Consider the following 17,310-nt stretch of genomic DNA (forward strand, 5'->3'; position numbering starts at 1 on the left):
CAGCTTGTTTTGTTGGAAGTAACTAGTTTAATTCGTGTTCTGACATGGCTGTGCGTAGTTCAGTTAGTGGAGGTGGGATAGGCAAAAGGGGTCCTTAACACATCAGTTCTTTAGTTGGAAAATTGAAACATTGGCCATTATCCTCCCATTGATGCTGTGCGACCCACTGAGTTCCTCCACCTCATTGGTTTGTTCTAGATTCTAGTGTCTGCAGACTCCTGGCGTAGGGTAATTAGTGATTTGTACCTAGTCCCAGGTGTGGGGTGCGATTTTGAAAGTGGGATTCTTGAGAATTTAACTGTAGGAAAAATGGTGTTTTATTCTAAAGGGAGCAGCGTGGTCAGTGCAACACTAACAGCGTCACGACCGAGAAATCAAATCCCGTGCTGTCCATCAGGAGTTTGTCCGTGTCTGGGTGGGTTTTCCCTGAAGGCTCCGGTTTCCTCCTACCTTTCAAGGTATAATTGGGGTATTTGGGGGGTACGGGCTGGAAGGGCTTTTACCGTGGTGCTGTATGTCTAAAGAATTAAAAATTTAAGGTTAAATCCGCTGGCAGTTGAAAGCTGTTCAGATAGACGTGGACACAAGGGGGCAGTGTTGCCAAGGTCTGACACACTGATGGTGTGTCTGTCTTATCCACAGGACAGTCGGTCTGAGCACGAGCGACAGTATCTCTTCAGTCAGTTAGCCGGCATGGTGGAGACGTCAGAACTAACCAAGTCCCCAAGGTAAGAGCTGGCATCAGCTCTTGGCACTCAACCATTTATGGTTTGCATCAAAATCTCTGAGCGATGCCAAACTGCCATCACAGCATCTACAGATTTTTGTGTTTCATTTCATATAACTGTTAAAATCTGCAAAATCACTTCGAGGGACGCCAACGATCCCTGGATACGGTTAACACAACGTGCGACTGTAAGGAGTTTGTACGTTCTGCATGGGTTACATCTGGGTGCTCTGGTTTCCTCCCACCCACCAAAAACACATTGGGATTTGAAGGTTAATTAGATGTAATTGGGTGGCATGGGCTCGTGGACCAGAAGGGTCTATTTACCATGCTGTATGTCTTTTTTTTAATTGAAAAAGAATTAATGTTCCCAATGAATAACAGGAAATAGGAGCAGGAGTAGGCTATCTGGCCTGCCAAAACTCCTCTTGCTCTTATTGTCACCTTCAGGCTGAAGACCAGACCCTTGTGGTTCAAGAACAGTTTCTTTCCAACAGCTATCAGGCTCTTGAACATCCCCTTGTTACACTGATCAGGGACTTCTCCAACACCACAAAAGGACTCTCTGCTGCACTGCAAAGTCACTTTTATTTTTTTTGCACATTTGTTTTGTATTTATTGTCTTTTAATTCAGTTAAGTATCCCATTTGTGTTTTAAATAAAGTATCTGTTTGGCTGCAGCAAGTAGAAATTTCTGTGCATCAGTGCATTGCACAGTGGATATGACACTAAACTCATTTTCATTAGTAGGATCGTGGCTGATCTGGCCGAGGGCTGTTTCACATTCACCTGTTCCCCATAATCCTTAATTCCCCTATTCAAAAACCCAACTTGGTCTTCAGTGTACTTAATGAGGCCATCTCTGCTGCTTTCTTATCCAGAGAATTCCACAGATTCACTGCTCTCTGTGAGAAGCAATTCCTCCTCTCCATCCTGAATCTGCTCTCTAATCTTGAAGTTGTCCCTTGGTTCTAGTAACAACCGTGTAGTCAGACTGAGGCATGAAGGCTGGCATTTCAGCCCACCAAGTCCATGCTGACCACTGATCAACCTTTCATCTGACTGACATTAATCCAGCATTATTCAACTCCCCTCAGATTCTGCCCCTCCAGGGACTGCTTTAGTTAGCCTACCGGCCTGTATATTTTTGGGACGTGGGAGGAATCTGGCATACGTGATCACAGGAGAATAGACCACATCAGAGATGAGGACTGGACCTGGGTCAGTGCAGCTGTGAGGCAGCATTTCTACTCCCGGTACCACCATGCCAGGAATCCTTGTCTCTGGTCACCTTGACTGACCACCCTCTGTGTTAAAAACAAGAACTAGGAGCAGGAGTCGGCCATCTGCCCCGTCAAGCCTGCTCCGCCATTCAATGAGATCATGGCTGGCCTGATGATTGGCTCACCTCCACCGACCCAACTTTTCCCCATATCCCTTAATTCCATTACAATGTAAAAATCTATCCAACTTTGTCTTAATTCCACAGAATCACTCTCCTCTGGGAAAAGTGGATCCTCCTCATCTCTGTCTTAAATTTACTACCCTGAATCTTGAGGTCATGTCCCCTAGTTCTGGTCTTCCCCCACCAATGGAAACGACCTGCCTACCTCTATCTTATCTATGCCTTTCATAATTTTATGTTTTTACAAGATCCCCTTTCATTCTTCTAAATTCCAGCGAGTACAGTTTCAGGTGACTCAATCTCTCCTCATAGGCGAACCCCCTCCAAAGCCAGTACATCCTTCCTCAAGTAAGGAGACCAGAACTACCTGCAGTTCTCCAGATGAGGTCTCATGAGTACCTTGTACAGTTGCAGCATGACCTCCCTGCTCTTAAATTCAATCCCTCTTGCATTGAAGGCCAACGTTCCATTTGCCTTTTTGAAACCCTGCTGTACCTACAAACCAATCTTTTGCGATTCATGCACGAGCCCTCCCAAGTCATTCTGCACAGCAGCATGCTGCAATTGCTTAAATCATTTAAATAATAATCTGATCTTCCATTCTTCCTTCCAAAGTGGATAACCTCACATTTGCCAACATTGTACTCCATCTGCCAGACTCTTGCCCACTCAAAACCTATCACTATCTCTTTCTCCTTTTCCACTCAATTTAGTGTCATCAGCAAACTTAAATACACGACACTCTGTCCCCTCTTCCAGATCTTATTTTTATATGTGAACAGTTGCGAGCCCAGCACTGACCCCTGCGGCACCCTGCAGTTACACAGCCAAGCAGAAAAGTTGCCCTATAGGTTCCTGTTAAATCTTGCCCCCCCCCCCACCTTAAACTTGTGTCCTCTGGTTACTGATTCCCCTACTCTGGGCAAAAGACTCTACATTCATCTGATCTATTCCTTTCCCGATTGTGTCTCAAAGCTGGTTAGTCTTGGTTACTGTCCACCCCCGAGAATGCACCTGACGAATGCTCATTCCCATGACTCCTGCATTCTGACCCAAGTTTGGTGCAGTGTGCTCCTGGTCTAGCCAATTTCCAACCCATGTGATCTTTCCAATGGCGTTTTCCCAAAGCTGTGAAGCATTACTTTTTTTTCCCTTGTTCCTCCAAGATTTTGGAGAGGGGAGTAGATGAATCTACTGGCAGGACCTTAACCACCTCTGACCAACTGCTTGTTAATTAGTCAGTTGGAGCTGCTTCCCGAAGCTTTGTCAGGTGCCCCTTAATTTGAGCCGAGGGTGCTGATATTGCTACAAGTCTGGCTCATTAAACCACGTTGTGTTTCTCCTCTCATTACAGGGAATACCTGTCCATGTTGATGCCTCCAGTTGAAGAAGAAGAATTGTAAGTTGATGTCCTTTTTACACCCTCTACCTGCTGTATTGGTCTGATCTCAGTGGTCTTTGGAACTGGAGCTGCCACAATGCTTGTTGTCCTCTGTTGCAGGAAAGTACCTCTGGCTCCCAGCAACGTGCTTTCCATGGCTCAGCTGCGGACTCTGCCTCTGGCAGACCAAGTGCGGACACTGATGAAGAATGGTGCGTGATGTGGAATATGTTCCATCGTGTCTCTCCCCCTCTCCCCTTCCTCCAGCTCCCCCTGCCCCCCACCCCCATCCCCTTCTCCTATCAGGGCTACCCTTCTCTGCTTCCTACCCCATCACCTCTCAGCTCCATTGTCTTCCCCCTCTTGTCCGTATCCCCCATTGCCTGACCCCACCCCCCCAAGCCTGGATCTCCCACCCCACTCTTGGTCCATGTCTCCTCTCCCTTCTCCCCATTGCCTTCCCCTCCCCATTGCCTTCCCCTCCCCTTATGTCTTATTGAGACGTTCGGGACTCCTCGAGAAGGGCTTAGTCCTGCGAGTTTGACTGCTGATTGCTTTCCGCTGGAGTTACTCCAGCACCTCTGTGCTCTCCAAGTTGGGATGGGAGCCTGTTACCAAAGCCTTCCTGGCCTAAATCGGAACTGGTCCAAAACTCCTCTGCTTGCCTCCTGACTCCCCCCCCCCCCCACGAATCCCTCCCACTCCCTCTGCTGACGGCTCCTCCCTCAAACACTCCTCAATTTGAAACAAACCAACTGCTGGAGACACTCAACAGGTCAGGCAGCATTTGTAGGTCACCATGGTTGGGTCCCTTCATCGAGGCTGAACAAAGGTCTTGAATGAAGACTGCTGATCCAAACGTTGACCATTTCTCTCCACGGCTGCTATCTGATCCGTTGACTTCTCCCATCATCTCGTTGCTTTTCTCTGCATCTGCAGCTTAGAGAGCCTCTCAGTTTTTAAATTTTCATCATTTTCAAAAATGCATCTTCAGATTTGCTCCTGCTGGATCTCTGTTCCTCTACGCAGCTTAAATTTTTGTCCTTGACTTTGCTCAATGGTGCTGCCTTCAGCAGCCAGGGCCCAGAGCCCTGGAAGTCCATCACAAAGCCTTGCTCCTCCTCTTTCCTCATTTAAAACGTTCTAGCCTTTCACCAAGCTTCAGGTCTCATCATCACACCAGAAATCACTGTGGTCTATTACTCAGTTACTGGTGCTATGTAAAGCCAACTAATTGTCATAGTGTTAAGCTTCATGAGTCTTTTTCTTTACGAATGTATTCTGGCTCAAGCTACACATGCCAGGAAAATCCATCAACAAGTCACAGAGGGAAGAGCTCTACGAAATTCACTCTGGCCACATTTGGAGTACTGTGTGCAATTCCAGATGACACACTCTTGGAAGGATGTGGTGGCTTTGAAGAGGCTGCAGAAGGAGTTCAACAGGATGTTGCCTGGAATGAAGATTATTAGTTCCCAGGAGAAACTTGAGTTGTTTTTTTCTGTAGCCTCGGAGGCTGAGGGGTGGCCTGTTGGAAGTTTACAAGATTATGAGAGGCTATAATGGGGTAGATGGAGTCTCCCCCCCACCCCCACACACAGTGGAATCGTTAAATACAAGAGGACAGAACTTTAGGGTGAGAGGGAGAAAGTTTCAAGTCGATTTACAAGGCAAGTTGTTAAAGAGAGTGGTAGGTTTCTGGAATGCACTGCCTGCCAATGGAGTTGGTGGAAACAGATCAATTCACATCATTGAGTCCTGTGAACAGGGATAGAGGGATATCAACCATGAGTGGGCAGACGGGAGTAGTTTAGATTGTGGATGGCGCAGGCATGATGGGCCGAAGGCCTGTTCTGTTCCTGTGGCCACCCATTTCAATTCCATACCCCATTCCCTAGACCACGTGTCTGTCCACAGTCCCATGCACTGCCAGACTGAGACCACCCACAATTTGGATTAACAACATCACATATTCTAACTGGGCACCCTCCAACCAGATGGCCATAACCTTGACCTCTCTGGTTTCTGTTAGCCCCCCCACCCGCATCTATCCCTATGTCTCATTTCTGCCAGCTCTGCATTCACAGAGTCAAACCCCACCCCAGTCAATTCTCCTACCCATGTCCAGTTAACACCTTTCAACTGTTGGTCTGTACTTGTCCCCCTGACCTTTTACTTCAGGCACCTGCCTGCTTTTTGCTCTTGAAGGAGGGCTCAGGCCTGAAACACCCATAATATTATCTTCTGTGGACACTGTGAGACCCAAGTTCCTCCAGCATTTCTGTGTTTTTACTCTCTGTGTGTAAATGATAGAATATTTGCTTCATGTAGAACTACAGTATGGAGTGTTGTAGGAACTCGACAGGTTGAGCACCCCCAGCCCCTCCTAACTCCATCTGCTTCCACCTATTGCCCACCTTTCGCCAAACTCCACCCTTGCCTATGTGGCAGCTCCTGCCTGTCGTCCCTAGTCTACTTATCATCCATGGACCCATCTCACCCCCTCCCCCCAACTCCACTCTGTCCGTCCTGGTGTAGGGTCTCCACTCGAAAAGTCGATAGTTCCTCCCAATAGTTTACTCCACAGTGCTCCCTGTCGTGTTCAGGCATCTTCATGTGGAAGGCGACCGGTGTGTTTCTAACAGGGGTTCTCTGCTTGTTTGTCCCTGCAGTGAAGGTGGTGCAGTTTGCAAACCTGATGGGTCTCCTGGGCTCAGGAGTGGATTCCACAGCTGTGCTGCGTTGTATTCAGCAGGTGGCTATGCTGGTGCAGGGGTGCTGGGTGGTGAAGAGGTGCGTATTAACAGCTCACCCACACCTCATAACCCTTTATATCTGCAAGCACAACTGTCGGTAAAAATGTTCAAGTGGAGGAGGTTTCTGTGTTTCTGTCCCGCTAAGCAGATTCCTTAACTCCTTCTGGACTGCTTTCCTGTTTCTCACTACAATGGCTTCACATCCTGATCCTGTCTGTGAAACTTACTGTAACCACAAGCACATGAATCGAATCTGGATGTGTTTGAAGGCCTCTGTTTGCCATTAAACTCCACACCCTGTTCCAGCACCCAGTCCTTTTATTTGGAACGACTTGCAATATTTTTGGTCATATCCTGAGAACCCTGCCTGTTGCTTGTTTAAATCACTACCTTATCTCTCCCCTCACTGCTTCCTCTCAAGGTCACTCGTGAATTATGAAGTTCCAATTTTGTTCAGCTTTCAAAACAATCATCACCTTTCTGGATGAGCCCCTAGGGAATATCCTCTCCCTGTCTCACTTTTAAAGAGGCCCCCACTTGTTAAACCCCTCTTTACCAGTTCACGGTCCCTCCCAATCAACCCCTCCAATTTCCAGTCGTTCCACCTCGTTCCATCCTCTCACCATTTTCTGCGTGAAGTTTCCCCCTAATTTCACCCTTAACCTGTGGTCTTTAATTCTTAACTCCTGTGGAACAGCAAGGATTAATTGGGGACAGTCAGCATGGCTCTGAGCAACAGGTGTTGCGTTTCATGGATCAAATTGAGTTTTTTGAAGCGGATCGGTGAGGCCAGAGCATAGGCTTAGTTGTTGTACAGGTTCTGTTTTACTCTTTATTAACCTGCTGTCTTCCTTTTGCACAGTGACGTGCTGTACCCCAAGGATACCTGCAGCCCTCACAGTGGAGTTGCTGCAGAGGTGCTGTGTAGGGGAAGGGACTTTGTTGTAAGTACACAATCACTTTGTTATCGTTCTCTCGTCCAACCCAAATAAGTAAGGAAAAAATGCATTGTCTTTCTGTGAGGTTGTGAAGTATAGATAATGCAGAAGCACCTGAAAAACTGTTTGGCCATTGAAGTTCCAACATCAAAAAGTAATTTAATTCAGATGGTTTAGTGAAGTTAGCCAGCGGCCCTGGCCTCATGTGAAGGAAGTACTCCTAGATTTTAAAATGGTCATCGATCTCAGCTCCCACCATGGTCTTGCCCTTCCCAATCGATGTAACCTGTAGCAATGCTGCTATGGACCAATAGTTGTTTCTCCCTCCTGCCACCAGCATTCTTCCTGACGTCTGGTGTTATGGTAAGGAGAGTGAAAAGTACGTCTGCAGATGCCGTGATTGAAGTAAAATCACACTGAAATGCTGGAGGATCTCCGCTTCTGTGGGAGACAAAATGTTGACATTTTGGGCCTGAGCCCTTCTTCAGAAGTAAGCAAATTGAACTAAAAACAGGACATCTCAGAATTCAGACAGTATTGGCTGGGGGAGGGGTCCAGACCAACAAAAGGTGTTAATTGGCTACGATATGGGGAGAAGTGAGAATTAATTTTGTGTGTGTGAAAGGAGTGAGACAGAACTTGGAGAAGGTGACGGGTGGAGGGGGGTGCGGGGAGGGGTTAATGAAAGCCAGAGAAGACAATATTAATGCCATCCAGCTGGAGGGGGCCCAGTTGGAAGGTGAGGTGTTGTTCCTCCAATTTGCAGGTGGTTTCAGTCTGGCAGTGCACGAGACCATGGACAGACATGTCAGCAAGGGCAAGGGAATGGGGAATTGAAATGGGTGACCATTTGGAGAGACTTGCTGGGAGCATACAAAACAAACCTTTTCACTGTACCCTAGTATGTGTGACAAAGGTGAACTAATGTGCTGGTGTTTGTCATGCTACAGAAGACAATCTCACTGGCAAACATGAGCAGGAGCAGAGGGAGAGAAACAGAACTGTGATGACTTAGGCCTTGGTAGAGTTCCATCTTGAAATATTCTCCATTCTCTTTCTCCCCAGTAATCCAACCCCTTGCATTCCTTCATCCCTCTGGTTCCTTTCCTCTACCCATCACCCACTCATTCCTTCCTCCATATCCCCACCCCCCCTTCCTTTTCTCCTATCAGAAAGCATCTTTCTCAACCTGTTACCCACCCCCCCTCCCCTATTGACTTCTCTCCCCTTCAGCCCTCGCACCTTTATCCACATACACCTGTGCTGCCTCCCCACACACTTATCTCAGATGAATGCTCCAAATGAAAGGCTGAGGCTTGAAAGAGCAACTGACTGCTGCTCTCCACTCAGACGCTGTGTCACCTGCTGAATTCCTCCAATAACTTCTTTGAGTTCTTGTTCTCCAGTGTCTGCAGACTCCTTGTTTACCCCCTAGTCCTTCTGTTCTTTGTGAGAAAATTCTCCACACTTACAAAGCCTTTTATAATTCACAATCCCCTGCAGCCTCCTTGATGAGAAGGGAACCACCCTGATCGTCCTTTCCTGTAATTCTTCTACCCCTGGACTGAGGGAATTAGCTGCCCAGGGGATACATTTGCCTTTTGCTTCTTAGTGGGATGCCTGAGTACACAACCACCAGAAGGAGCCAAAGGCATTGCATTGTTCCCATTCCAAAGCCTTTGCTACATCCTGCAAGTGGCTGCCTGTTGGAGGACACTCTTGCATCTTGCAATCCCCTGAAGGCAGCAGTGTCTGTTGGTGGTAAAGTGAATCTGTCCTTACCTGCATATCTGGTTCTTGCCCCAGTTAAGGAGCTTGAGTGTGTTTCTCAGCTTTGCCCATAACCTGCCCACGTTAGTGCCAAATTGCGAAGTGAAAAAACTAACCTGGATATGTCAGCTGCTTCAGTGATTGACGGGAATTCAAGCCTAGTTAAGCCCCTCACTTCTAGCCCCTCACTTTGTCCACATTCAGATGGATCATGGCATCGCTATGTGTCAATTCCATTTGCCAGCATTGGATCCCAGTACAGATGTCAACGGAGATGGATTTGAACAAATCCTATATATCTACTGTGTGAAGACGCACTAAACATACCTCACATCAGTGAAATAATGTTCAAACTGATCTCTGTAAATTCACACTCTGATTTTATTCCTGGTCTATGTGCCTTGAGTAGCTGGAATGCTCGCAAATAGACATTCTCGCTGTACCTCGGTACACAAGTCAGTAAACTTGAACTTGCTCGGGGTAGGGGTTCAAATCTGGCACTGTCTTTAAGAAGTTTGTACATACTCCCTGTGTCTGTGTGGGTTTTCTCCAGGCACTCCAGTTTCCTCACACCTCACAACTTTCTGGGGGGTTATAGGTTAATTGGGGTATTTGGGGAGCACAACCTTGTGGGCTAGAAGGGCCTGTTACCGTGCTGCATGTCTAAATTAAAAAGCCCTTCCAACTGTTGCAATCCTTGTGATCAGATGTCCCCCTTAGTCTCACACTCCAGGAACATTTTGCAAAGGTGGGGAACCTGTCATGGGATTAAAAACCCTCACCGTGATTTTGATGTTAACTGCTCTTTCCCTGATCTCCCCACCTGTAGATGTGGAAGTTCACGCAGGATCTCTGCGTCATCAGGAAAGAAGTAGCTGCTGTGATCAAGGTAGGTCATGTGGCTAAAACATGGATGTCCTGCTCTCTGGTGCCCTGCAACACTCACAGCAGTGGGTCATTCCAATGACTTTACTGGGTGATGGCACGCCTTGTCTGCAGTAACTTGGATTATGTGTTCTCTGTAAATGTGGTCTCCATTTTCATTCAGATGTAGGGCAACAAACACAAGAAATAGCCGCTCTGGCCCATCGAGCCTACTCCGCCATTCAGTGCAGTCGTGGCTGATCTCTGCCTGATTCCCATATCATAGAGTTCTAAAGTTTTACAACACAGAAACAGGCCCTTCGGCCCAACTCATCCATGCCGACCAAATTCTCTTCCCAAATGACTCCTGTTTGCTTGTATTTGGCCCATGATCCACCCAACCTTTCCTATCCAAGTACCTGTGTAAATGGATTTTAACTGTTACAACGGCACCTGCCTCTACCACTTTCTGTGTGAAGGAGGTGCCCCTGGCTTTGCCCTCCCCTGCCCAAATTGGTGTACATACTCAAGTATAATAAAACCCCTGTTGACTGGAATTCAAGCAACTGGCAAAAAAAAGTTGTGGGAAATAAATAGGTTAAAAAAAATTGGAAGTTTAAAATTGGTACACTTCACCATTAGTTTGCCAATCATGCAACAAGCAATTTCAAGCAACCGAAAACAGGGCAGAATGGTTAGTGTAGGGGTTAAGGCAACACTGTTACAGCGCCAGTGATTGGGACCAGGGTTCGAATCCCACCCTGTCTGTAAGGAGTTTGTACGTTCTCCTCCTGTCTATGTGGGATTTCCCTGGGGGCTCCTGTTTCCTCCTATTTTTCAAAAACAAACCTAGGGTTGAAGGCTAAATGAGTGTAAATTGGCCATCGTGGGCCAAAAGGGCCTGTTACTGAGCTGTATGTCTAAATTTAAAATACACTTATCTGGAATCTCTCAATCCCCATCAATGTCGCTGGATACTGGGGATCAACAGCTTTTTCCTGCATGTACCAAGCCTTGAGAGTTTTGCATTAAATTCAAAGATCAACAATGTTCATAATTTTAACAGTTCTGATAAAGAGAATAAATGAATTGGACAGTTGGTCATTTTTTAAGTTATTCAAAATGTTGTAAACCTTGTGTTCCTTTATTTATGTGCGGGCCTTGTTTGTTATTCCAGTTCACAAAACCGTTGATCTTTGTGTGTCTAATAGAGGATGGGAGTAAGTAAAGGTTGGGGACCCACCCTCACTCTGCTTGTTCTGTTGACCAGCTCCCCCCGGAAGATGTGAAGGACTTCCTAGAGCAAATGGCTGTTTCCCGTGTCAACAAAGGCTGGGAGTTCCTGCTTCCCCAAGACTCCAAGTTTGTGAAGAAACACCCGGATGTTGTCCAGAGGCAGCACATGCTTTGGATGGGAATTCAGGCCAAGTAATCTAACATTTCCCTCTGGTGGGGGCAGCTGGGGGAGGGGGGGGGGTCAAGGGGAATGGTTAGAAGCAGGGAAACTGGCCTCAAATGTTGCAGCAGTGAGAACTGGTTATACGACTAAGGTGCAGAGGCAGGTAAGCAATGTTTGCAGGTGTCACCATCTAACGCAGAACACAAAAATGCCAGAGAAACTCAGCAGATCATTTCAGGCCTGAATCATCAACTGCCTCTTACTTCATGTGGATCCTCTGCGACCTGATGAGTTTCTCTGGCACTTTTATGTACTCCAGGGGAGCAGTTGACGATGCAGAATCGGTTTCTGATTTTTCTTTAACTACAGTTTCACGCATTTTGCAGTAATATCTGGTTCTTTTTGTCTTGTTTCTGAATAAGGATGTACAAAAGGAAACAGATATCGGGAAGGAAAAGAGACAAAGTCCAAAATTGACAACTGGAAAGGGAAAGGAATAGATTGTAAATGTTGACCTAAGCATGATTTCAAAGAATCAGTCCAAAAACATTTCAATCACTTTTTAACATCAAGGTTGATTAGTAATTCTTTAGTAAATATCACAGATTTTAGACTGCCACTTAACATTTAGAGCAGCCATTCTCAACAGGGTCACAGAACATTTAAGCAAAAGTCTTGTTTTCACCTCATGCTACATAAATATTTTTGTTTTTTCATGTAGTTGGTAGGAGAGAAGTACAGAAGAACCCAACTAAATGTGACTGCTTCACAGGGAAGAGGGCCCCTTTAAACTGTGCAGAGACCTAGGGGGTCAGAGCCAAAAAAAGGTGGAGAATGGCTAGTCTCAGTAAAGTCACTGGTAAAAGTAGTAAACAAAGCAGTAATTTTGTCCACAAGCTCCCACACACAGCCATGTAATCAGATTTAACAATCTCATTAACTGAGGAACAATATTGGCTCCAGGTGACTGGGGAAATTCCCTTCAAATCTGCTGTATCCTCTTTTGTCTACAAGAGAAGATGGATGACATCGTGCACTGTTCTCTCTCCTCTGCATTGGAGCCTCAGCTGAGATTCTGATGCTCAACTCTCGCCAATATTCAAACCGCAGGCTTTTGGCCAGGTTCCTAGCTCGGAAGATCGTACATCTGGTACCTGGGAGGCTGCAGGACAGGGTTCAGGTGTAAAGCCCAATCTGACAGCCCTGATCTCCTGTGTTCTGTCTTCCCTTCATCTAAAGCTGTTGCCATGGTAGCAGAATAGTCTATGGTGAATTGCACTGCCTGCCTGTCACCCCACCCAATCACCGGCGGTGAAATATTCACAGACTTGAAATATTATTAAAAATTCCCATCTTATTTAAGCTCTCTCTCTATCTCAGTCTGTCTCTGTATATCTTTCTCTCTCTCTCCTTCCCTCCCTCTCCCCACCCTCCCCCTTGTCTTACTGTTCTCTCTCTCTCTCTCTCTCTTCCCACCCCCCTTCCATTTTTCCCAGGATAAAAGCGGCAGTATTATTAAACCATGCAATTGTACCTCACACAAAGGAGACTATGCATTCAGGCGTCTGCTGCAGGGTGTCTGTCTGGCTCTGGCCCTCCCCAGAAGCAGTTTGTTAAATCTGATTGCAAACAAAATTGTTGATGACAGTGAGTTTGAGTGTGTGTGTTTTTGACCAAGGGGGATTCAGTGAGGAACTGCGGTACCTTTAGTTGAGGAGAAATGGCTGTGAAAGAGGGGAGCTCTAGTTTCTCTGCATTCCAGGGGAACTGCTGGTGTACACTGTGCTGGATAGGCAGCTTTGTAAGACATTTGGGCTGCCCTGTTTGAGAGATGAACAAGTACTTGAGACTGAGTCACCAGAATTACTTGCACGGTGGGTGGGAATGTGAAACTTCTTGTCCTGCTTGGAGCATCATGTCCCACATCTGAGCATTGCTTTAAGAAGCATTTGAAGAGAGAGAACACAAAGGTCCTGCAGCAGTTCCAGGGATGAAGGGGATTGCAATTACATGGCAAGTGGGCAATTCAATAGACACCCTTTGTGATTGGTGAAAATCCACTCCTCTCCCCCAGGCATTTCTGGCATTCTCACTCCTCTAATCACATTGATAGGTATGTCCTTGCACGCCTGACTTGGCAGCCTGAGATGTAAAATTCTTCAAATAACTTCGAAATCTTTACGTGCAAGAATTAAACACAGAACGTGGAATATTACAGCAGTGCAGGCCCAGTGACCGGAGTTAAAAACCCATGCTGTCTGTATGGAGTTTGTACATTCTTCCTGTGTTTTTCCCGGAGACTCCGGTTTCCTCCCACTGTTCAAAACTAGGTTAGTTGGATGTAATTGGGGCAGCACAGACTCGAGGGCCGAAATGGCCTTTTACCGTGTGTCTAGATTTAAATGACAGGGAATTTGTATGTCACAAAGCCGGCAACCCTCAGGGCTCTTTGTAGAAGGTTTAGCAGGTGACTTCCCATAATTTCACCCAGTTTAATTTCTGCATGAGGGAAGGCTGGACCGGGGAAGGCTGGACCGGGGAAGGCTGGACCGGGGAAGGCTGGACCGGGGAAGGCTGGACCGGGGAAGGCTGGACCGGGGAAGGCTGGACCGGGGAAGGCTGGACCGGGGAAGGCTGGACCGGGGAAGGCTGGACCGGGGAAGGCTGGACCGGGGAAGGCTGGACCGGGGAAGGCTGGACCGGGGAAGGCTGGACCGGGGAAGGCTGGACCGGGGAAGGCTGGACCGGGGAAGGCTGGACCGGGGAAGGCTGGACCGGGGAAGGCTGGACCGGGGAAGGCTGGACCGGGGAAGGCTGGACCGGGGAAGGCTGGACCGGGGAAGGCTGGACCGGGGAAGGCTGGACCGGGGAAGGCTGGACCGGGGAAGGCTGGACCGGGGAAGGCTGGACCGGGGAAGGCTGGACCGGGGAAGGCTGGACCGGGGAAGGCTGGACCGGGGAAGGCTGGACCGGGGAAGGCTGGACCGGGGAAGGCTGGACCGGGGAAGGCTGGACCGGGGAAGGCTGGACCGGGGAAGGCTGGACCGGGGAAGGCTGGACCGGGGAAGGCTGGACCGGGGAAGGCTGGACCGGGGAAGGCTGGACCGGGGAAGGCTGGACCGGGGAAGGGTGCAGATTGTCCTCCTCTAATTAATTGTGTGCACGTGGAACTCCAGCCAGTACTGTCTACTCTGCAGAGGACTGACAACCATTACCTGTGACTTAATGGAGTCACGGCCCTTTTCCGAATCCCTCAGTAAATTTGAACAGGTTAACTGCAAGAGAGTAACAAATAAATCTCGTCAAAGACCTTTGACAACTTACTTGCCATTTAGTCTCAGCAGAAGGCAATTTCAGAGACAATTATTTTGAATTTATTTCTAATTGGCTTGAAGCACCAGAATCTTTCAATTGCAGCAAGTTCAGTATAGATGGAGAGCCGGGGATGTTGGCCCAGAACTCAGGGACCCGTGACAAGGATGATGCCGGGGAAGCTGTAGAATGGAAGGTGGGCTTTGAGGCACCGAGTTTGCTGCTGTAACTCTTGGCATTCTTTGTCTGCAGGTTGGAGAAAGTCTATGGTCTCTCCAAGGAAGACGTCATGCCAAAGAAACACGACTCCCAGCCAGGTAAAAATGAGCTATCTAGCTTTTAATCACGGGAAATATTTAAATGGGGAAATTAGTGCTCAATTATGGTTTTGAAAAAAGCAAATCTGGGGGTTAATGATAATGATCAATAAAACCAGTCCCTGTTGATTTGTCAAATGATGGATAATTTAAAAAATTTAAATTAATATTTTAATATTAATTTCGACATAGAGCTCAGTAACAGGCCCTTCCGACGTATGATCCCGTGCCACCCAATTACACCCAATTAATCTACACCTTGATATGTTAGGAAGGGTGGGAAGAAACGGGAGCCCCCGGGGAAAACCCATGGAGACATGGGGAGAACGTACAGACAGCACTGGATTCAAGCCCAGGTCGCTGGCACTTAACCGTTACATTAACCACTACAACGACCATATCACCCTTTGTTGAGGAGTTGCTGATCTTTGGGTGGAGAATTTGGCCACGTGGGTGATTGAGTCTGTGCACAACTCGTTCCATCAATCAAAGCCTTCCACCAACTGGAAATCAACAATTCCTGCCCAAATTAGTCACCCATTGTTGTGTTCTGATTGGTTTGTGCCAAGCAGTAGAAGGGAGCTGATGGTTATGGGAGATTATTCAGCCACAGTCTCCTGAGGAGATGTTTCTTGCAGAATGATAGGGCCCACGATTGCTTATATAGCAGGGGTGGCCAAACTGGCTCAATGTAAGACTCACATACGATAAACTTCGGATGTTTGAGAGCTGCAGGCATGACAAAATATTACATACACACTTTTACTGTTCCATGTACATTTTGTTACAAAAAGGTGATATGATATTTAAAAATATATAATATATATTAATGAATGTCGTTTTTAAACTGTTAATTTGTATTAGTTTCAGTAATTACCGCACTAACACTCAGCTATTTTCAGCAGTAGGCCCAGAATTCACACTGACCCATCGCCAATTTCACTGCTCGCAACATAGCCATGCAATTATTAGCCACCCCCACTAATGCTACCACTGTGGGCACCGACCGACTTGACCAATTTCTGTCTCAGCCAACGTATTTCTGCGAGCCACACATGTCAAAGAGCCACATGTGGCTCACAAGCCATGGTTTGACCACCCCTGATTTGTAGTCTCTTGGGAGTGGCCCAAAATTGAATTAGTCCTGCATGCTTCAGACCAGATCCAAATGATTATCTGCAGCACTTTCCTTTAGTGTGAACCATTCACAGTTTTGTTGAGTTTTCTGGGGTAAGGGTGTGAAAATTAAAGCTGACTTCTGTAGAAACAGGAAAGGCTTGCTATCAATCTGGCTGCAGTAAGCCATGAGATCTCAGAGACCAGGGGCTTCATTAGGTCTGCGATGGGGGAACTTGGCCCTTTGTCTGTCCGGTGGCTCCCTTTGGGTAATGCAGGGCTCCCTGTGGGTGAGGGCTACGTTATTGAAGTAATAAATCAATGGGCATTTCAAGAAAGAGCAGGAGGAATGTGGGGCTCGCTCCTTCAGGGGGTGCCTGAGGTGACCAATGGACGTGCAGGCACAGTGACTGGGTACCTGAAAGAGGTAGAACTAAATCAGTTGAGGGAGGTGCTGGTGCGGTGAGAAGGAGGGACGACAGAGTTGCACTGCGATGAATGGCTGAGGCCAGTGCTGGTTGGTAATGATGAGCCTTTGCTTTCTCTCGAGCAGCATCATCTGTGGTGCTGAGTGGGGAGAGGCGGGTGGCTGCAGCCAAAGATCGGGTGCGGGAAAACCACGCCGTCCTGGAGAAGGACTATCGGCGGCGGAGGGCTCTGCATGGTGTGGACGCCCAGACCCCCAGCAGCTCCCTGCTCGCCATCAAGATCAAGGAGGAGCCGCTGAGCGAGGAGGAGCCAATGGACACGTGGCCAGGGAACGTGGCAGCCAATGGCATCCATTCAGAGGAGAGCTCTCGTGACTCCATGGAGGACCACGCAGAGGCTGGGGAGCAGAGCAGGCTGGTGTCAGCGGAACTGAGGGACTTTGTGCAAGGCACGCTCAGGAAACACTATGTGCTCAGTTTAAGTGAACTGAAGAGACTGTTTAACCTGCACTTGGCCAGTCTGCCACCAGGGCACATTTTATTCAGTGGCATTTCGGACCGAATGTTACAGGAGACCGTGTTGGACTGTGGGTGCAAGCAGATCTTGGTGCCTGTAAGTATCTGTATATCACATGAGAGACCTTTAATGGCTCCTATGAGTTGGATACCAATAATATTAGACCAAAACGAAGCTCTTTGGCATGCTGGGTGTATATTATGGGATGAAGGGCCTGTACTGTACTCCTCTATGTTAATGGTGTTGTTGGAAATGTGAGAATAGGGAAGTGAAGGCAAAGGGTCTGAAACCATGAGAAATAGGAGCAGAATTAGACCATTTAGCCCATCTAGTCCGCTGCACCATCTGAATCATGGCTGATTAATTCTTCCTTTCAAATT

General features: G+C 47.5%; 1 protein-coding gene across 4 annotated transcripts in view; it reads left to right on the forward strand.

Annotated features, from left to right (window-relative positions):
• Window positions 1-17,310, forward strand: part of polr3e (polymerase (RNA) III (DNA directed) polypeptide E) — a 74,897-nt gene that overhangs the window by 29,013 nt on the left and 28,574 nt on the right. For all 4 annotated transcript variants that reach the window (XR_011347189.1, XM_069905596.1, XM_069905597.1 and 1 more), the window contains 9 exons: window positions 643-728; window positions 3,487-3,531; window positions 3,634-3,725; window positions 6,186-6,306; window positions 7,132-7,213; window positions 9,807-9,866; window positions 11,112-11,269; window positions 14,805-14,869; window positions 16,539-17,026. Coding sequence is in view for 3 of the 4 variants with exons in the window: in XM_069905596.1 (XP_069761697.1) it covers window positions 643-728; window positions 3,487-3,531; window positions 3,634-3,725; window positions 6,186-6,306; window positions 7,132-7,213; window positions 9,807-9,866; window positions 11,112-11,269; window positions 14,805-14,869; window positions 16,539-17,026 (1,197 nt within the window). In the remaining variant the exon portion in view is untranslated. The remainder of the gene's footprint in view (window positions 1-642; window positions 729-3,486; window positions 3,532-3,633; window positions 3,726-6,185; window positions 6,307-7,131; window positions 7,214-9,806; window positions 9,867-11,111; window positions 11,270-14,804; window positions 14,870-16,538; window positions 17,027-17,310) is intronic.

This window comes from Narcine bancroftii, chromosome 12, assembly GCF_036971445.1.
Source record: "Narcine bancroftii isolate sNarBan1 chromosome 12, sNarBan1.hap1, whole genome shotgun sequence".
NCBI lineage: Eukaryota > Metazoa > Chordata > Chondrichthyes > Torpediniformes > Narcinidae > Narcine > Narcine bancroftii.